We start from the raw sequence: 22909 nt of genomic DNA, 5'->3' as shown, positions 1-22909 counted from the left end.
AATGTGCTTGCAAGGAAGTGACGCACATTACAAATCTATGTTGGCATGAGCAAATAATGGAAACCACAGACTTTCCGTGTGACAACCTGGAAGGGCCAACTATAAGGAAGTAAAGCAGAGAGAATACTTTAAACATGCAGCACCAATTAAGCTGAGTTTATAATTTAATTTTTGTAACTAACCAGCAGCACCAGCCTTCTTGGCACAATTTCTCACTGCCAATAGAGAACATTGTTATTATCAGTGTTGGTTAGGTGGGAAGGAGTTCCAACATAAAATTGGATATCATGAAATTTCATCAAAATTTTACTACTTTCCTAGCTCAGTTTCTTGCCATTAGCTACTTAGTTGTTTTGGGGAAACAGGATATGGCCTCAAATTCACCCAAGTAATGTCATGATTGAAGCTCTGAGAAATGGTGTCCGCAAAGACCCTATTCTTCAGACAAGAGAACCAACAGTTAGCTAGATTAGAAGCAGATACCCCTTACCATGAAGAGTAGGCTTAGCCCTTACCATGTTATGTAACTTGGCATCCAAAATGATTCCTAAGATTCCTAAGATAAAAGGATGATCTACAGGCAAATATATAGAGATCATCTCAAATACAAACAAGAAAAACTATGAATTAAAGTAACAGGAAAAAGTTTTTTGCAGGTTGATCATTAAGATCTGCCTAGATAAACCAATACATTAATAGAATGTAGATTTATATAATTTTTTTTAAAAATCATATATATATGCAAACTTTATAACTATTCCACATTTTGAAAATCTATTAGGGCAGAAACATAATGACATTATAAAACTTCTAAAAAACAACCAAATACACATTTCATTCAACTTAAATTAGTTTAAAATCATCTTACCTGTGTAAAAAGTATAAACTGAGCAAACTGCCAGGGAAGCATAAAAGCAACATTGGAAAAACAGAGTGCAATAAAATTCCTTCTACTATTGTTCGAGGTCCTTAATAGAGAGAATTGATACCGGTAAGTTTTACCATAAAAGTTGTCTATCACTAAACAGAAAAACTTGATGAAATCTAATGACCACTTACCTTTGATGTAAGATAACAAAATACAGTTAAATTTAAAGCCCATTAAAAAGAACTGAATATACCTGGGTTACAAAAAACTTAGCATAAAACAATCTTACTTAGAGCTTTAAATATAGATAAACTAGTTTATCAGTAAATAAGATACTTTAAGCATTAAAGTTTCTTTTCCTTTCACTATACATGATATTAGAAATTTAATACTCCAGCCATGTGGTCAGAAAATAGTGTGAACTGACCCTGCGTATCTCAAAATATGTAGCCTATACAAGCAGCAACAGTTTTACACACCACTGCTTTTAGATTTCAAAAAAATTCTTTAAGTGTTGGTGCCATATTAAGTTAACAGCTATGAGAACCTTTTAAAGAAAAAAATTAAAATAATGACTGAAAAAGAATTCTAGAATGCAGTTACAAACTACTGCATATTGAAGTTTAAACTGTCCAGTCTGGGACACCTGGGTGGCTCAGTGGTTAAAGCCTCTGCCTTCGGCTCAGGTCATGATCCCAGGGTGCTGGGATTGAGCCACACGTCGGACTCTCTGCTCAGCAAGGGAGCCTGCTTCCCTTCCTCTCTCTCTGCCTGCCTCTTTGCCTACTTGTGATCTCTGTCCATCAAATAAACAAACAAAATCTTAAAAAAAAATAAAAAATAAACAAAAATAAACTGTCCAGTCTGCAATGGAAAGATGTATCAATTAACCAACACCTTTTACCTCAGATAGTTTTAGTGTCTTTTAGAATATGAAAAAAGAAATGTAAACATTTTGTGTAAATAATAAAACTGTAGCTCTTCTTTTTTATAAAAGGTGTATTAGATCTTTGATAAATCCTTATACTATGGTATATAAATTTTCAAAGGAAAAAACTTAAATGTTCATATTGTTTAGTGATATTGTCACAAAATAAATTAAGTTCTCACTTATCTTTTATCTACCAAACAAAGTGACTTTGGGCTAATCTACAGAGTACATAGCTTATGTACTCAAGGCTACAATCCTAAATGTTGTAGTTAACACATTTCATTCCATGAAACCCCAGCTGGTCAGACTAAAATCACTTCCTAAAATTAGAAAATAAACCATCTTTCCAGGAATTTAGATCACCTAAAACCTGTAGTCTACTCAGTGGAAAGAAATTTTTTACATAGTAAATTTAGATTATTTTCTCAACTGCATACTCTAATTTAAAGTAATTTTAGATTATTTTCGCAACGGGATACTCTATTTTTAAAGTAACTAAAAGGGAAAACTAAATTTAATAATTATAACTTAATAGGTTGGAGTATATTTTAAGAAACTTAACTTATAATTTATTTAGATTTATCTTATAAATAAAATTACCTGAGAATCAAAGTTAAAATGCACATCTGAAGTACAAGAAATGGATATGAAAAACTTTCCCGGAGAGGTGGTGTCCACATTACACGGGTAGCCTGAAATCAATAAAATACTTACTTCATTTTATGTTCCATTGCAATAAATATTAATCTAAAAGTCATGAGTAGGCTGTTCAAATAATTTTAAAACTAGGCTCATTAATTTCTGAATGCCTGGATAGCTTCTCAGTTTCTGGAGCTCTCTTAATGGGCATATAGGCATTAGGTAGAGAACCATTAACTAGCAAGACCAGAAGCAAGTAAAACACAAGAACGCCAGATGTAAGAAAACCTAAAGGACAAAAAAAGGTGGTAGTTACTGGAGTGGTAAGGATTTTGGAAATGAAAAACCAGATCCACATTTCAGGTCTGCCGTGAGGACTCTGGCATCCCAGGGCTTTGTCATGTATATGCCCAGAAAAAAAAAATCCAACCAGGTATCAATTAGGGCATTCAAAAACACCAAGAGAGTTTATACATAACATGTTTAATGAGTATAGACACACACTACAAGTTATTAAGATTGTCTCTGAGTTTGAGAAATATAACTTTAAAAGAGTTAACAGTAAATTTCTAAAAACACCTGAAAGTATTTTGAAATCACTAATGTGATACATAAATGAAAGTTTTGACACTTTGCATAGACTTTAAAAATAATTATTTCTAAAATGCAAGTGAGAATACTATAAGTTTTATCTCAATAATTCTAAAATTCTAGAAAGAATTAAAACTCTTGTAAACTCTTATTACTCCTCTTCCAAGATACCAAAACTAAATTTTAAAAAGATGAATTATGGTATGTATAAGAAAGTTAATTCATCTGGCATACTCAAAGAAAAGATTTTATCTTTACATGAACATATTGGTAAATGACAATATATTTAAGTTTATATATTTACGTATGTATAATTTTTATGATTCCTTTGCCTAACTGATTTTCTAAAATTCACCAATTATTTACCTTTCCTAGAAGTAATGGATAAAAACTTCAATCCTACGTAACCCATGCCACAACATATTACATATTTTGTTTTCAAAAGCTAGCAGTCATACTCTCTCACTTTTCACTGCCACATCTCATCCCTGAACAGAATCTGGCAAAGGTTACATATTCAGCATATTGCTGAATGAATCTAACATATTCTAGATAAGTTTCTATGAGTTCTTTGCAGGTAAACTATATCCAATTTGACCGAGTTAGTAAATTTCTATTTTGAGTTCATCATGTTGTGTAATTACAATTGAAAAGGCAGCATGACGCTTTGGAGAACAGTGTAGAGATTCCTCAAGAAATTAAAAATAGAGCTTCCCGGGGCGCCTGACTGGCTCAGTGGGTTAAGCCTCTGCCTTCGGCTCAGGTCATGATTCCAGGGTCCTGGAATTGAGCCCCACATCGGGCTCTCTGCTCGGCAGGGAGCCTGCTTCCTCCTGTCTTACTGTCTGCCTCTCTGCCTACTTGTGATCTCTCTGTGTCAAATAAATAAATAAAAATCTTTAAAAAAATAGAGCTTCCCTAGGACCCTGCAATTGCACTACTGGGTATTTACCCCAAAGATACAGATGTAGTGAAAAGAAGGGCCATCTGTACCCCAATGTTTATAGCAGCAATGGCCACAGTCACCAAACAGTGGAAAGAACCAAGATGCCCTTCAATGGACGAATGGATAAGGAAGATGTGGTCCATATACACGATGGAGTATTATGCCTCCATCAGAAAGGATGAATACCCAACTTTTGTACCAGCATGGACAGGACTGGAAGAGATTATGCTGAGTGAAATAAGTCAAGCAGAGAGAGTCAAGTATCATATGGTTTCACTTATTTGTGGAGCATAACAAATGACATGGAGGATATTGGGAGATGGAGAGGAGAAGGAAGTTGAGGGAAATTGGAAGGGGAGGTGAACCATGAGAGTCTATGGACTCTGAAAAAGAACCTGAGGGTTTTGAAGGGGTGGGGGGTGGGAGGTTGGGGAACCAGGTGGTGGGTAATAGGGAGGGCACATATTGCATGGAGCACCGGGTGTTGTGCAAAAACAATAAATACTGTTAACGCTGAAAAAAAAAGAAAGAAAGAAAAGGCAGCATGATGTAATAGAAGGAAGCAAGGTTTTAGAGCCAGACAGATGGAGAACCAAAGCTCAGTTTCACTAGATTTTGAATTTAGAATCTTGTATGAGTAACATAACAACTATAAATTTCAATTTTATATCTTCTACTTGTAAGGATAATAACCACCTTCCATAAAAAGTGTGGTAGGAGTAAATGAGATGTTTATATAAAGTGCCTGAACTCAACAGGTACAGTATTTCCTTTTTCAACAAAATACAGTATTTGGTTTTTCTACAAAATATAGATACACTAAAAATCAGGCAAGATATTTCACATCATAAATTCTAATTATGTAAAAATGTGGAAAAACATGATTAAAATATGACTATTAACATAAAATATTGCAAAGTCCTAAATAATATTCAATTATATACTGTATTGATGAATATATTTCCTTGTTCCTATACAGTCCCTTATATCTTAAAAATTATTTTCTAGAAAACAAACCTCTCCATGGTTGAAAAAGTAGCACAAAACTGTAATTAGACCTCCAAGTTGAGTCCCACTGTTAAAAAAAGAGTATATATTAATAATTAATAAAATACAGTATTTTACAAAATTACCTTAGAATTTAAATTCATATTTAAATGCTATAGTACTATGGGTGTCATATAAAACTGATGATTTTTACTGGACTCTACATCTGAAACTAATAATGCACTATATGTTAATTAGTTAAATTTAAAGAAAGTTATTTTAAAAAATAAAATGTAAATGAACACCCATGGCACTCCTATCACAAATGTGAACAATAGGCGGTTCATCTAAATTTAGAAATAAATTTTGTGGATGAAAAAAAAATAAATGCTATAGTACTAAACCATATAAAATAATGCCAAAATTTCAGAAGTATGCATGTAATGTTTTAATCTTGAATGTACAAGTATACAAAGTATATGTATAAAGTAATCTGAATTTTATAATTTGTTGTATTTAAAAGGGGAACCCTCTTACACTGTTGGTAGGAATGCAAGTTGATACAGCCACTTTGGAAAACAGTGTGGAGATTCCTCAAGAAATTAAAAATAGAGCTACCCTACGACACTCCAACTGCACTACTGGGTATTTACCCCAAAGATACAGATGTAGTGAAAAGAAGGGCCATCTGTACCCCAATGTTCATAGCAGCAATGGCCACAGTCAGCAATCTGTGGAAAGAACCAAGATGCCCTTCCACGGACAAATGGATAAAGAAGATATGGTCCATATATACTATGGAGTATTATGCCTCACCAGAAAGTATGAATACCCAACTTTTGTATCAACATGGATGGGACTGGAGGAGATTATGCTGAGTGAAATAAGTTAATCAGAGAAAGTCAATTATCATATGGTTTCACTTACTTGTGGAGCATAAGGAATAACATGGAGGACATTAGGAGGAGAGGAAAAATGAGTTGGGGGAAATCAGAGGGGGAGATGAACCATGAGAGATTGTAGACTCAGAAACAAACTGAGGGTTTTGGAGGCGAGGGGGGTGGGGAGATGGGTGAGCCTGGTGGTGGGTATTATGGGTGGGTATTATGGGGGTATTATGGTATTATGGGTATTACGTATTGCATGGAGCACTGAATGTGGTGTAGAAACAATGAATCTTGGAACACTGAAAAAAGAAAAGAAAAGAAAATGATTTCTTAAAGTTGCCTTTTCTTCATATCTTGTCATCACTGTATACACAGCTTCACACTTGGAAGACAGTAAATATCCCAGGAATGATGGAAGAACAGAAGGAATGAGCTCAAAACAAGCAAAACTAATGGAAAGTGATTTACCATTAATAGATTTTCACTAAAGGAAATTCAAAGGATGCCTTTGAAAAGGAAGAAATTGCGAGGAGGAAGGTGTTAGAAGCAGAACAACTGCAGTCTATAGAAGGTAGGATCATGTGGATATAAATCTAAGCAAGATTTGACAATATAAACAGCAATAATAGTGCATACTGTGGAAGGGTAATAGAAGCACTAAACTATGATAATAATTTTAAGATGTGAGGGGCTATTTTGAAGCAAATTATCCTAAAATTCTTTGTACTGATCAGAAAATCAATACAAATCAATCAATTATGGATTTGATCAAATCAATCAATTTTGGACTTGATCAATAAAGTCAGATATGCATGTTACCATTTTATCTTTAACCACCAAAAGAATAGAAATGCGAAATTTCTATTCTTCTTTCCAGGTTAGCTCCAACAGGAGAGAGTGGCCAGGGTAAGAAATAAAAATTTACCCCCAATTCCTATTTCTTTAGTTTCTCATATGCCATTACTTCCAATCTCTTCACAGTTTTGGCAACACTTTTATAACCAACATTTGTTATATCTACATATCCTTCTCAAAGACTGGAGCCCAATAATGTATTGGTATTACAGAAATGTGTAGCCAATTTAGAGAAGACATCACATCCTGAGGAGCTCTCACAATGAAAAGTATTAGTTAAAAAAATTAAGTCTTGTGTAACATTTTCATATTTAAAAAAACATAATAACTAATTTCAAAAATAGAACATTTTAAAGCCTGCCAACATAATCTAAAAGTAATCCTTTTCCCTCAAGATGCTGATGAGTTTATATTTTCCTTTAAGGCATACATAAGAAAGTACATAAAATTTTCTAGTTCTTAGAACAATTATGGAGTGAACATACTTATAACTAAAAGCATAACTATCATTGGAATCGAAAATTGATCACACCCTGAGTCCCCATGTGACACCCCTTCAGAGAGCCACTATCCTGATTTTTGTGATTATTAACATAACCACATCTATACATATAGATACTATGATTTAATTATTCTTAAACTTTATACAAATGGAAGATGCATCTTTTAAGTTTGTGCTTACCTTCATCACTCAACACTATATTGTTAAGATTTGTCCATGTTGATGTGTGTAGCTATAGCTCACTCATTCTCAATATTGTATATAGTATTCCACTGTATTAACAAACTGTAATGTGTACGTTTCTCTGTTGTTAGACATTTGAGTTGTTTCCAGTTTGCCGCTGTTACAAACTATGCTGTTATATTCTTGTACATACTTCCTGGTGTATATGTACAAAGTTTCTTAGGCATATGTATACTTATATATCTATATGTATTAGTATAATTGGTACACAATTTCACATTAGTTTCAGGTATGCAACATAACGATTCAACATCTCTATACTTATGCTATGTTCCCAAGTGTAGGTACCACCTGTCACCTCATAATGCTATTAAAATGCTATGGACTATATTCCCTATGCTGTACATTTCCTCCCTTTGACTTATTCATTCTGTAACTGGATACCTGTATCTCTCACTCCCCCTCCCCTATTTTGCTCATCCCCACTCCCTTCCTCAGTGGCAACCACCAAGTTTGTTTCCTTTATTTATAAGTCTATAAACTTTAAATAGGAACTGCAGAGTTAGAAGATACCTACAACTTCAACTCTACTAAATTATGTACAATTTTCCCAAAATAATTGTACTAATTTATATGTCCATCTGCCATGGATAAAAGTTCCTTTTGCCAATCTAGTACATATAAAATAGTATGTCGTGGTTTAAATTTGTATTTTTCTGATAATTAGTGATGGTGCTCAACTTTACAAATGTTTATTGGCAATTTGGACTTCTTCTGGTATATATATCTGATCATGAATATTTTGTGCACTTTTCTATTGGGTTGTCTGTCTTCTTAGTCTATGTTCCATGAGGACAGAGATTGTTTGTATTCCTGGCACCTAGAGTAGTGATTCTGGTCACAGTAAGCATTAAATAAATTAATTAAATCATTGAATTAATGACTGTAATGTCTGGATACCATGTTGGGTATATACTTTGCAATGTTTTCCCAGTCTGTGGCCCATCTTTTCATTGTATAGTATCTTGAGGAACTTAAATGTTTCCTACCAAATTTATGTTTTTTTCTTCATGGCAAAACTTTTCTTAAGTTTTCTTAAGTTCAAAAGAATCTTTTCTTACCTCAAGTTGCTGGTATTCTTCCATATAACATTCTAAGCATTTTATAATTTTGTCTTTTGTATTTTTTAATCTAACTAGAATTTAATTTTCATATAGTTCTAACTTCTCTTTGTTCCTTATGATCTTCCAATTATTCTAGCAGCATTTATTGAGAAGATGGTCTTTACCTACTGATGTGCAATAGCCACTCTATCATACACCAAGTGTTTTTAAATGGGACAAGTGTTTCTGAGATCTGCTTTACTCCACTGATCTACTTGTCTAATCCTGATGCCACAATCACATTGCCTTATTTACCCAGTTTTACAATACAGAAATGATTACTAAAGCTAGTCCTCCTATCTTGCTCAGAATGTCTCCATGATTTTAAGCCCTTTGCATTTCTGAACAATTTTAAAATTGGTATTTACCAAGGCAAACAAAATTGGCAATGTATTGAATCTACAAGTTAATTCAAATAACTCTCAACTTTTAAATATTGTCTCCTAATCCATGATTTATTTATAGTTAGTTATATCTCCATTTATTTAGATCTTCCCAAAAGTCTCTCAATAAAGTTCTACAATTTTCCCAAAGAGGAAAAAGAGGTCATACATATTTCTTGTCAGATATTTATCAAAAACTTCATGCTTTCAATACTTTTCTAAGTGACATCCTTTTAAAATTTCACTTAAAAAACAAAGTAGAGATTTATAATGTCTGCATATTAATTTTTGTATTCAGTAAAATTATAAATGCTTATTATTTTAATACTTTACCCATAGTTTCTTTTGAATTTTCTACATAAAATCATGTGATCTGCTTGTAAGGACAGACACTTGTTTCTTTTTTTCAAGTTTTCCAGTCTTTACACTTACTACTACTTTTTCTTGACTTACTGTGCTGAATAGGATACCTGGTACAATGTTGCAATGTCACAATTTTTTATTGGTACTATGCTAGCATTTTATGCTGAAAACTTCCTAAAACAAGAAGTGTATATATACATTAATCTCTACATAGACATAAACCCTACAAAAACCCAGTATGAAAACTCAATACTTACTGAAAGATTAGATCTAGATTTTTAACTTTAAGTATTATGCAGTTCAAGAATAACATTATAAAGAAAGATGATGATCAATTAGGAATATATTCTGCTGTAAGAAAAAAAAACTAACAAAAGTGGCTTAAATAACGTGGATGTTTATTATATCATTCAACAAGAAAATGAAAGGTAAGTGTCTGTTGGCACTGGTTCAGCAGCACAAGGACATTTGGGAGACTTATGCTATGTTTAGGGCCTTTCCCTCATGGTCACAAGATGACTGCAGCAGCTCCAGGTATAGCACACTTAAGTTTAAAAGCAGGAGACAGAGAAGGGGCAATGGAAATCTATGCTTTTGTGAGACAGACAAATGCTTTCCTAGGTGTGAACAAGACTGATTTCACCATATTTTTCACTGGAAAAACTAGCTCATATGCCTATCTTAAGAAGCAATGGAGAGTGGGAAGCAAAATATATGATTGTCATAATTAACTTCAGCCTATCATCTGAGACTGGACACATTACTACCCCAAACCAAATTGTGGTACTATTAACAACAAAGACAGGCTATCAAACCTAAGTGTCTGCTACAGTGATACATATTTTCCTTTACTGCTTTCTTAATTTCACATGTACAGACATTAAAATTAGAAATAACCTGCCACTAATGCCAACCAAAGATTCCCCTAACATTATAATAATTTTACATATTGTCTAGAAATATTCTCATTAAAAACTTTGTTAAGGAATCTTAATTAGTTTTTTAAAAATCCCCACAAGGGTAAGAGAGAGGCCTTTAAGATATTTTAGTGACAGCTCTAGTTTCTGATTGCATGACATTAGCTAAGTTTCTGAAAAAATAAATTTATAAAATTTCCTATTAATCAATTAATCTCATAATTATCCTCATCATTTAATCAGAAAATGTCAGCCAGTCCTTATAAGCCCACTGAAATATCTCTTAATACAGTAATCTTACCTCAGGTATGCACCATATAAGAAGAACAATCCCATCATTATTCCATTTAAAATAAAAATCACAGCAACATAAAAGCAAGCAGGGTCTCCCAATCCTTTAAAAAGACACAGATTATTCAGTATTTAATGAATAAAAGACTATAAAGCAATCGGGCATAATTATCTCAGTGCTTTGTAATCAAGGGTTCATGAACTTGCTGAAAACATTTGCTGTTCAGAGTGTTGAGCAGTACTCTATTTAAATAGTTACATTAGTACTTTCCCCTTACCTAAGGTATTATTATACTGTAATGATTAGTTGGTGCTTCACTTTGTTTAGGTGATGCTATTGTTCAGTGTCTAGAACTCTCTGTGGAGTCACTGCATGCATTACAGGAGAAAACCCACTGCATCATTTTTATCCTTTGCTAGGTTTTAGGATGAATAAGATATGGCCCCTGAAGTCAAGGAACATGTTTAGTCTACACGAGATGACCTAGTTATCTGATCCATTACTATGTATGGACAAACCTTAATTCTTAATTAAGGCCTTTATATACCATATATATCCTTTATATATTAAATAAGGCCTTATATCCCATGTATAAACCTGTGTGTGTGTGTGTGCGTGTGTGTGTGTGTAAGGTGCTGTCCAATCATCACACCGAATTCTTAGAACAGATCTATGAGATTAGTTAGTAAGAAAATACTCTTATTACTGACTGAGATAACAGAACATAGAAAACTTAAATAGCTTGCCAAAAATTATTCAGGTGTAACTGATGGAGCCAAGATCTGAAGGCTGGCTTTTGTGATTCCTTCTACTTCGCTGACCATTCCTTTCCAGTCTATTGTAATAACTTCATGACACACCACCCCTATTCTGGGCTGGATCACCTTAAGTTCTGTCATAGGCACTCTTCTTTTCTCAGTCTGCATATTCTCCCTAAAAAATTCTTTAAAGGGACGCCTGGGTGGCTCAGTGGGTTAAAGCCTTTGCCTTCAGCTCGAGTCATGATCCCGGGCTGCTGAGATTGAGCCCCACATTGGGCTCTCTGCTTTGCGGGGAGTCTGCTTCCCCTCTCTCTCTGCCTGCCTCTCTGCCTACTTGTGATTTCTGTCAAATAAATAAATAAAATCTTTTTAAAAATCTTTAAAAATATTTTTACTTATTTTATTTAAATTCAATCAGTTAACACACAGTGTATCATTATTTCAGTTGTAGAGTTCAGTAATTTATCAGTTGCATATAACACCCAATGCTTAATACATCATGTGCTCTCATTAATGTCCATTACCCAGGTAACCCATCTCTTCCACCTCCCCTCCAGCAACCCTCAGTTAGTTTCCTATAGTCAAGAGTCTCTTAAGAGGGTTTGTCTCCCTCTCTTATTTTTCTCTCTCTTCCCCTTCTGATACTGTTTTGTTTCTAAAATTCTACAAATGAGTGAAACCATATGATAATAGTCTTTCTCTGATTGACTTATTTTGCTCATCATAATACCCTCCAGTTCAACTCATATTGATGGAAATGGTAAGATGTCATCCTTTTTGATAGCTGAGTAATATTTCATTATATATATATACTATATCTTCTTTATCCATTCATCTGTCAGTGGACATCTGGGGTCTTTCCATAGTTTGGCTATTGTGGACATTACTGTTATAAACATTGGGGTGCAGGTGCCCCTTTGGATCACAACATTTGTGTTTTTTTGGTAAATACCTAGTAGTGCAATTGCTGGGTCATAGGGTAGCTCTATTTTCAACTTCTTGAGGAATACCCATACTGTCTTTCAGAGTGGCTGCACCAGCTTGCATTCTTACTAGCAGCGTAACAAGGTTCCCCTTTCTCCATATCCTTGCCAAAATTTGTTTCCTGACTTGTTAGTTTTAGCCACTCTCCACAAGTAGGGATAGAGGAAACATACCTTAATATCATAAAAGCCATATATGAAATGCTTTCCACAGAGAATATCATTCTCAATGGGGAAAAACTGAGAGCTTTTCCCGAAGGTCAGGAATACGATAGGGATGTCTACTCTCACCACTGCTGTTCAATATAGTACTAGAAGTGCTAGACTCAGCAATCAGACAACAGAAGAAATAAAGGGCATCCAAATTGGCAAAGAAGAAGTAAAACTCTCTCTCTTCACAGATAACATACTTTATGTAGAAAACCCAAAAGACTATGTCCAAAAATTGCCAGGTCTCATATGAGAAACCTTAAGGAAATTCTTATACTTCCAAGGCTCCAATGATCATCTGTACACAGATGACTCCAGGTTTAGAGTCAGACCAGAACTTTCTTCTTTCTCTATGTGTCCAGGCAGGTGTTCTCTTGACATCTCCACTTTGAGGTCTCCCAGGTACTTCAAACTACTGTAGCAATTCAAACCTGTTACTTTTTAAATGTCTTTACTATTTGAAGAAACTCAATTACTTAAGCCAGAAACCAGTGTTACATGACTTCACCCTCCTTCCCCTCTCTCAACAATCAATTACCAAATCTTGTCAATTCTGCTTCTAAAATCTCCCAAATATCTGCATTTCCCAGTTTTTTGTCCTGCATTTAGCTGCTGAGAGCCTAACAGTCTCCCCTCTGTTACCACTGAACCCACTTTTGTCTTTTACTAATATCTTTTCCATATAACTAGCAAAATAATGTTTTTAAAATACTAACTTGTGAAAATTCCTCAATGAATGAGAAAATCCTTAGCCAGCAAGTGGCCTTTGCTTTTCTGACCCTCACTTACATGCCCAGCATCGTTTCACAACATTTTTCCCTCTTTCTCTCTGCACCCAGAAGTCTAGCCTTTTTTCAGTTTTCTCTCATCTTGAGACTTCTGAATATTCTTACTCCTATTCTTTAGACACTTCTCCCTTACTGCTAGCCTTAACAACCTCATTTTCTTACTTGTAATATCCATCACAAATATAACTACCAATCCTCTTCTTATGTGTAAACTCTATGAGGGTGAGGTCCATGTCTACCTGGGTTAACCTGATCCCAACAGCAAATACTAACCTATCACTTTGTAACAACTTAATAAATATCATATATGTACATATATATAATTAATGACAAAAAAGCAACATTTTAGAAAGAAACATGCCTTCACAGCTTTGAACTTCATTTAAAGGTTCTACTCTGGTGACATTCCAGCAGGTCTTAGCTTCTAGCCCAAATAAATTCATTATTCCCACAAATATGCGATACCAGAAGGCTATAATCACCTACAAAGACAAAAACAAAGAGAGAGGATGGAAAAGATCCTATCTTCATAATAATTTTTCCAAAATACTATTTTATAATGGTTTCCTTTGACATTATTTTGACAAGTTTATTTAAATCATTTCACTTGGAAGATCATCATTTAAAAATTATATGTATATATATATATACATATACACACACAACTAAAGTTGTATATTACTAATTAGTGAATTAGTGCACATCTACAAAAATTTGTTATGATCACCATGTCTGCAATATATTCTTGTCCTCAATTCTATAACATAAATAACAGTAGCTATAAAATAGGTAAATAGCATATAATTAAAATATGATGGTGATTAACAGGAAAATACAATGATTTACAGGAATATTTCATAACATTTATTGAATTTATTTGCTTCACAGACTAAAAAATATAAAACCAACTGCATATGGAATAATAGCTCCTGTGCCCATTAAAACTTTGACCAAACAGGTTTAATTAACCAACTCTTCCCATACTGCAAACCACTTTGTGAAGTTTAAAGAAAAGGGAAAAGAACAACCATAGAAAACTACAAACAAAATGCTCATGCCTAGGAGATTTGGGGGAAATTTATAGATTTGGGAAAAATAATGCAAGATCATTGGGAAAAGAATAAAAAATAAAATAAAAATAGAGTTCAAAGTGAAAGTGAAAACCACCCAGCACTAACTATTTTTAATATATTGGTCGTCATCCCTCCATTCTTCCCCATGGTATATAAAAAACACATAGCTAGATCTAGTTTTCAATAATATTATGTAAGATGTTAATGTAATACACAACACCAAACATCATAAACATCTATCCATGAACAAAAAGTATAAATTTATTATTTTATCACTTTTATAAACTTGACCTTATACAAAAAATTATAATATGTATTCTTTTGTATTTATCGTCCATGTATAAAAACTTACCATATTAAATGTATGTTCTAAATTTAGAATTATATTCCTTTCTGGAAGCTAGTGTGATATAATAAGAAAGCACTGCTTTAAAGTCAGAATTGAACTCAAATTCTGATTCTGTTATCCTCTTTGATATCCTCAAGGAAATCCTTCAACCTCTGAACCTTGGCCACCTCATTTCTAAAATGATGTTAACAATAACCATCTTGCAGGAGTGCTGGGGGATTAGAGTTTACATGCCGGCATATAGTTAAGCCTTAAATGCTTTGCCTTTTCCAAATATATTATTCCAAATTTAACTCTTTATCTTTGGGAAAAATGAATCTCCTTATGAACACAAAAAATATGGACATTCATTTCAACACTGAAGTACCATACCAGGTTGCAAGCATAACTAGATCTTGTCCATACTGTATCTATGCAATGTGAAATAAGACTGAATGATTCCTTCTTGCCTCATCCTTTATGATACTATCTATTTATGTTATCATGATTACTTTTCCATAACATCAAGGAGATTGAAAACTGCTAATTATTCAGCATCTTTGAATAAGTAAAAAAAAAAAAAATTAGCTAATATCTTGGAGAATATACTGTTAGAAATTAATGGGACAAGAAACAAGCATTTTACTAGATAAAGTTCTAAAAATAGCCCTAAAACTAGTGTGATAAGCTAAATCCTCATCTTACTTACACAGAATAAGTCAACATTAACTAAAATTGAAGATTCGATAAATCAGTTGTCTTTTAATTTTTGCACTTACACCAGGGTCCTACAGATAGTCATCACAGGAAATAAGAACAGAAGAGTGTCTTTTTTTTTTTTTAAATTTCTTTTCAGTGTAACAGAATTCATTGCTTATGCACCACACCCAGTGCTCCATGCAATACATGCCCTCCATAATACCCACCACCTGGCTCCTCAACCTCCTGCCCCCTGCCCCTGAAAAACCCTCAGATTATTTTTCAGAGTCCATAGTCTCTCATGGTTCAGCTCCCCTTCCAATTTCCCTCAACTCCCTTCTCCTCTCCATCTCCTTATGTCCTCCATGTTATTTGTTATGCTCCACAAATAAGTGAAACCATATGATACTTGACTCTCTCTGCTTGACTTATTTCACTCAGCATAATCTCTTCCAGTCCCGTCCATGTTGCTACAAAAGTTGGGTATTCATCCTTTCTGATGGAGGCACAATACTCCATAGTGTATATGGACCACATCTTCCTTATCCATTCATCCGCTGAAGGGCATGTTGGTTCTTTCCACAGTTTGGCGACTATGGCCATTACTGCTATAAACATTGGGGTACAGATGGCCCTTCTTTTCACTACATCTGTATCTTTGGGGTAAATACCCAGTAGTGCAATTGCAGGGTCATACAAATGGCTATCAGACACATGAAAAAGTGTTCATCATCACTAGCCATCAGGGAGATTCAAATTAAAACCACATTGAGATACCACCTTACACCAGTTAGAATGGTCAAAATTAGCAAGACAGGAAACAACCATGTGCTGGAGAGGATGTGGAGAAAGAGGAACCCTCTTACACTGTTGGTGGGAATGCAAGTTGGTGCATCCACTTTGGAGAACAGTGTGGAGATTCCTTAAGAGTTTCTCTGAAGTGTAAGCTAGAATATAAAGAAAGCTGGTGCACAAAACAGCTTCCTTCATCTTAGATCTTAGGTGTATACCACACAGTTGTTACCACTGAAAATTACCTTGAAAAATACTTACAGAATAAAAAAAGGGGAAGACACCTGAGTGGCTCAGTCCTTTAAGCATCTGACTCTTGATTTCAGCTCAGGTCAGTATCTCAGGGTCATGAGATTGAGTCCCATGTCATGTTCCACACTGGGCATGGAGCCTGCTTAAGATTGTCTCTCTCCCTCTCCCTCTACCCCTCCCCTGTCTTTTTTCCCTTTCTAAAAAACAGAAATAAAAGAAATTTAAATAAAGAAATCTGGGAAACCCCCAACTACTTGCAAATTAAGCAACATAATATCCAATAAATCAAAGAGAAAAATCACATGGGAAATTAGAAAATAACTTCAACAGAACAAAAATGAAAAAAACAATATATTAATAGTTAAATAATATGAATTTCTGCTTTGGGGGAGATGGAGTAGACATACTTTCTGTTGTTTCTCCTGGAAATTATATAAATCAAACATAAGAAGACCCTGAAAGGTAGAGAGAAGGCAAACTACCTAGGGATCTTAGGACCCAAAGAACAACATGGTGATGCATTTTCTGGACTTTATTTTTATTTTCTGAGATTTGGAGTTAAAGAGCCTGACAACCAGAAATACCAAACCAACCAGATACAAAAAAAGACTGACAAAAGCCTGTTCTCTCTAGCTAAAAGACTAGGAAAGTGGCAGTCTGGGAATACCTAAAAATGTTATAAACAATAATCTCTCTCTTCACCCAAATACCACAGAAAACAACAAAAACCTATAAGGTCCCACCCCCACCAAAAAAGGTTAAATTGGGAACCTATATTTCAACCTTCTCTAAGCTTTTAACAAGTCATCTTAACTCACCCACTAAGATGCTGCAACAGAAAGCCAAGTAGGAAGCTCTCTATCCCCAGGGAGTCAGTATAGACTACGTGAGAAGCTTGGACTTCTACCCCAACCAGCAATAAGCCATTCTTGCCCCTTCCCAGTGTGGTAATGTCAGAGGAGGCCTAGTGAGGAGTCAGGGCTTTCATTACCACTCTGGGGTAATCAGGCTATCCACACAGTGGTGTCTGTAGAGATCAGAGTTGGTCAGCAGAGGCTGGGAGAGAAACCTGGATTTTGATAAACATCTGGCAATAACTAGATGGCAGACATCCTCATTTCTTTGCTGGAGTGATGCCAAAGAAAACTAAGTAAAACTAAGGTTTAAATAAAACCAGTTTCATAAAATAATGTTCAAATGTCTATCAGCTGATGGACATTGATGTCCAATATGATGAAACTCACTCATTATATCAAGAACTATAAAGATTTCAAACTGAATGAAAAAAAAAAAAGAGATTCCAACAACGAGATGACAAAAAATTAGAATAATTGCTCCAATTAGACATTATGAATGTGCTGGAAAGAAAAACTCAAAAAATCTCAGGAAATAAATAGAAGATATGAAAGAAACAAATCTTTCAGAACTGAAAAATACAATAACCAAAACTAAAACTCAATGGATAGGCTTAATTGATGAATGAAGAGATAGAGGAAAATAATCCATGAACGCGCAGACAAAGCAATAGAATTTGTCCAATCTGGGAAACAAAGAAAAAACAGATTTGATAAATAAATAAATAAAGTTCCCTAGGAACCTCTGGGACTATAAGAAAAGATCTAACATTTTTTCTCACTAAAGTCTTGGAAAGAGAAAAGAAGAAACCAAAGCTGAGCAAAACAAAAATAGGATTAAAAACAAAGAAATCCACACCAAGACAAATCACATTTTTGAAAACGTTTAAACATCACATTCATGAACACTTGTGAAAACTAAAAAATAAATAAATCAGTAGGTAGATATATAAAATAGCAACAAGGAAGAAAAAAAAATCTTACCTAAAGGAGAAAAACAATTCAACTGACAATAGATTTCACATCAGAAGCTGTGAAAGACCAGAGTGAATTAGCATATTTATCTGATGCTGAAAGAAAAAAACTGTCACCCTAGAATCCTATATTTTGCAAATAAATAAATAACCTTCAAGAATTAAAGGGAGTTTGACAAAAAAGATGAAACAAAACTAGTAAAGTATGTTTCTAGCAGACTTAGCCTAGAAGAATGGCTAAAGAAAATTCTCTAAACAGAAATGAAATTATAAAAGACGGCATCTTAGAATATAAGGAAGAAATTTTAAAAATGGATAAGATAAACTTGAGGTTTTTTTTTTCCCAAAGATTTTATTTATTTATTTGACAGAGAGAGAGATCACAAGTAGACATAGAGGCAGGCAGAAAGAGAGGGGGAAGCAGGCTCTCTATTGAGCAGAGAGCCCAATGTGGGGCTCAGTCCCAGGACTCTGAGACCATGACCTGAGCCGAAGGCCAAGGCTTAACCCACTGAGCCACCAGGCGTCCCGACTTCTTGAGTTTTTTAAAAATAAGTTTGAAGACTAAAAAATATCATAGTACTGTTTGATGTGGTATTAAATGGATGTAGAGAAAATATTTAAGATGATTATATTATAAAAGGAGAAGGGTAAAGAGATGTACACTTGATTTTAGCTAAAAGGCCGAGAAGTGATGAGGGTAAGGAGATTTAAAGACAGGTAAGGTTTCTCTACCTTATTTGAACTAGTAAAATGATAACAGCAGTAGACTGTAGTAGTTATGTAAAGTTATATATAGGTAATATATCTAATACATAGTTACAACAACCACTAAAAATGCTACATAAAGAGATACAATCAAAAAGAACAGATAAATCAAAATAGAATTTAAACATCTTCAAATAACCCACAGGAAGGCAGAGAAAAGAAGAGAAAATGAAAAATGAAAGACAAACAGAAAAAATAAAAGACTGAAACTGAAACAGATTATTATATTATGTGTAAGTCATAAAACATAACAAATAAAAATGTAATATAGACAGATTAAAAAACATGACTCAACTATAAGAAACAGACTTCAAATATAATGATAAAGGCAGGCTGAAAACAGAAGAATGAAAAAAAATATCATGTACATATTAATCAAATGAAAAAAGTTTGTTACTATCAGAAAAAATTAGACTTCAAGGCAAACAAAATTATAAACAAAGGGGGTAGGCTTATTATATATTGATAAAAATCCAACAAGAGGATGTAGCAATACTAAATGCATGTGTACTAAACACACTGTTATAAAATATATGAAGAATAACTGACAGACCTAAAAGGAGAAATAGATGAATCCAGAACTACAGTTGGAGACTTTAGTATCCCTCTCCCAACAATGGATGGATTATCTAGACAGAAAATCAAAAGGACTGAGAAAATACCACCAACCACTATCGTTGCACAGGATGTAGTCAACATTTATAAAATACTTTACCCAATAACAACATAAAATGGAGCTTTTTCAAGTGCTCACAGAATATGTCAAGATGAACCATATTCTGGGCAATAAAACAAACCTCAATAAATTTAAAAGAATCAAAATGATACAAAGTATATTTTCTAAACACAATAAATTTTTTTTAAGGTTTTATTTATTTATTTGCGAGAGAGACAGTGAGAGAGAGCATGAGAAGGGAGAATGTAGAGGGAGAAACAGACTCCTTGCTGAGCAGGGAGCCCAATGAGGGACTCAATCCCAGGACTCCGGGATTATGACCTGAGCCGAAGGCAGTCCCTTAACCAACAGAGCCACCCAGGCACCCTAAACACAATGAATTTAAGCCACAAATTAGTAACACAAAAATAAACAGGAAATCTCCCAATACTTGGAAACTAAAAAAACCCACTTTTAAAAATCCATGAAGCAAGGGGCACCTAGCTGGTTCAGTTGATAGAGCATGGGACTCTTGATCTTGTGGTTGTGAGTTCAAGCCCTGCACTGAGTGTAGAGATTACTTAAAATTAAAAAAAAAAAAAAAATTTTTTTTTTAAATCCATGAATCAAATAGAAAATCTCAAGGGAAATAAAAATATATACTAAATTGATTATTAATGAAATACAAAGTTTTCAAGTCCAGCATCTAAGAAGCTTATTAGTTGCAACTCCATCTTAACAAGTAAAAAACTGAACAAACTGAAAAATGAGCAACTTTTCTTAAATTCCTTCCTTTGACTTTATGTAAGCAGTTTCTGGCATCTTTAAAATTTAAAAGGAATTTTTGACACTCTGCCCAACTATAAGGACACATACAATCAATAAGTCTTAAAAGTTCCCTCCTTTTTATAACGTCACTGTATTTACCATTTTTACGATAAAAAAGGATCATTCTACAAATATTTCTCCCCAAATAGTACTCACCTCTGGATAAAGATGGAAGCGTTTCACTGTATTAATTATAAGGGGATATTCAGTAAGCCTGTCATTCATTATCATCCACAGTCCTTCCAAAAATGAAGGTGCTTCAATAATGGTCTTGAAGTAGGAATAATAAAGTCCCTTAAAAATGCACAAATTGTTGATATAATTAAATATGAAAAATTTTGAACAATTTCTTCTGAATAAAAGGAAAAATCAATAATAAGACTTCCTATTTCTCCTTGCTACTGCATTGTTGGGCTCAAAAAAAGGCATGCCTTTTCAGGTTACCACTGTGCTATTCTTTCATATTTTCTGCATGTTTGAGAAACAGTGGAAGCAGTTACATGTTTTAAGGAGTTTTTCTGACCATGGCTTAAAACATGACTACAATATATTTTTAAATCCAGCACACTGGATTTTACCACATTACGAGATGTCTAGAGGTTGAGATCTGATGAATTCTGGCATAAACGGAGATGCCTTCATGTCCTTGTGCAACTCTGCATATGGATAGTTACTTTTTTCCTACCTCTTAAGAAATAACATGCAATGATCATAAGCAAAAATGAGACAGAACTTAATGTTTGCAACTTACTTACTTCCTAGCTCCATCTAACAGCTCTGCACAAGTCAAATGTTATGTCAAAATAAATGTCAATTGACTACTGTTGTTCAAGAAACAATGCAGTCCTGAGAAAGGGATTAATTTAGTGTTATTATTCCAGCACAGGAAATAATGACTTTATTAGGCCAGCCAAAGCACTGTTCAGTTAAAACTCAGAGATTAACAAAAGCATGTTGTTTCATATTACTTTCTTCATTAATTTCCTGCTTTTCTTCCTAAAATCAAAAAGCAAATAAAGGCCACACTGTTTGTAATACACGCTCCCCAAAACATTAAAATAATCTTTAATTCTACACTCATGCATGCCTATACAACTACTTCGTTATTAACAGATGAAGCAATGCCAGGCTACTAAATTGAAGCTCTGTTTTAGCTGATGTCTGAAGAGCACTCCTCAGATTTTTGATTGGTAAAATATGAGTTCACATAAGGATTGTTCCTTTTGGCTTAGAAGGACAAGACAATACTACAACGAAAGGATATTTAATATGCATAAGCCATTATTTAGAGAAATAAGAAATACACAGATACGTTTTTATTAATAACATCTATTGTTTTTGTGCCAAGTACTGCGTTAATGTCCTTCATTCATTATCTCCTTTCATAGTCAATAAAATCCTGTAAAGCTGGCATTATTTCTAGACAACAGATGAGATTACTGAGGATCAGAGGTTAACTGCCTAGCCATCACAGAAGGAAGAAGAGACCTGCTATCTGAATCCAATTATCTGTCACCAACGCCCAGACTCTGCCACAACTACACAATTTATTTCAGAATATCTTATATCCTCTTTTGGGAAATAATACTACAAAACACTAAAAATCTAAATACCATGCAAATGCTCATGTATTCATTTTTTCAAAGGATTAAGTGGGAGGATATTAGGGTAAGATCTAAAAAGCCATGGTTAAGGTACCTCCATTAGACAAATCTGCAGACACAGAAAGCAGAAAAGAGGCTACAAGGGGCTGGAGAGAGAGTTAGTGTTTAATGGGTATAGTTTCTGTTCGGGGTAATAAAAAAGTTCTGGAGATGAATGGTGGTGAGGACAAGCAATTTCTGATAACATTCGGTATCCCTACATCACTTCTTAAATGTTGTCTTTGCTCTCCTTCTTCCCCAGCTATTCTAATTGATCTTTTTTATATTTAAAAGAGTCTGCATTAAAAAAGTAGGGTAGAGGGAGGAGTCAAGATGGCGGAGAAGTAGCAGCCTGAGACTACATCAGGTAGCAGGAGATCAGCTCGATAGCTTATCTAAACATTGCAAACACCTACAAATCCAACGGGAGAGTGAAGAGAAGAAGAACAGCAACTCTAGAAACAGAAAATCAACCACTTTCTGAAAGAACCGGTTTTTATCCCCTTTCTTCCCCCCACAATTAGGGGTCTCTTCTGATTTGGTTACAGCGCATTTTTCTGGGGTCTTTGCCACCCTTTTAGTAGTTTATTTGCTCCTTCATATCCTCTTATCTGGACAAAATGACAAGGCGGAAAAAATCACCACAAACAAAAGAGCAAGAGACAGTACCGAAGGCTAGGGACCTAATCAACACAGACATTGGTAATATGTCAGATCAAGAGTTCAGAATGACGATTCTGAACATTCTAGCCGGGCTCGAAAAAAGCATGGAAGATATTAGAGAAACCCTCTCT

The 22909-nt window shown here is 34.3% G+C and overlaps 1 protein-coding gene across 1 annotated transcript in view; it reads right to left on the bottom strand.

The window, feature by feature from the left end:
• DPY19L2 (dpy-19 like 2) overlaps positions 1-22909 on the bottom strand; it is a 101037-nt gene that overhangs the window by 66010 nt on the left and 12118 nt on the right. Inside the window, exons 4-9 of the mRNA XM_046020089.1 lie at positions 20629-20766; positions 13611-13731; positions 10517-10610; positions 4993-5050; positions 2400-2491; positions 869-968 (exon numbers count right to left, since the gene is read on the bottom strand). Of these exons, the coding sequence (XP_045876045.1) occupies positions 869-968; positions 2400-2491; positions 4993-5050; positions 10517-10610; positions 13611-13731; positions 20629-20766 (603 nt within the window). The remainder of the gene's footprint in view (positions 1-868; positions 969-2399; positions 2492-4992; positions 5051-10516; positions 10611-13610; positions 13732-20628; positions 20767-22909) is intronic.

This window comes from Meles meles, chromosome 10 (genome assembly GCF_922984935.1).
Source record: "Meles meles chromosome 10, mMelMel3.1 paternal haplotype, whole genome shotgun sequence".
NCBI lineage: Eukaryota > Metazoa > Chordata > Mammalia > Carnivora > Mustelidae > Meles > Meles meles.
The sequence above is the reverse complement of the archived record's forward strand: the minus strand, read 5'-3'. Positions and strand labels throughout refer to the sequence as shown.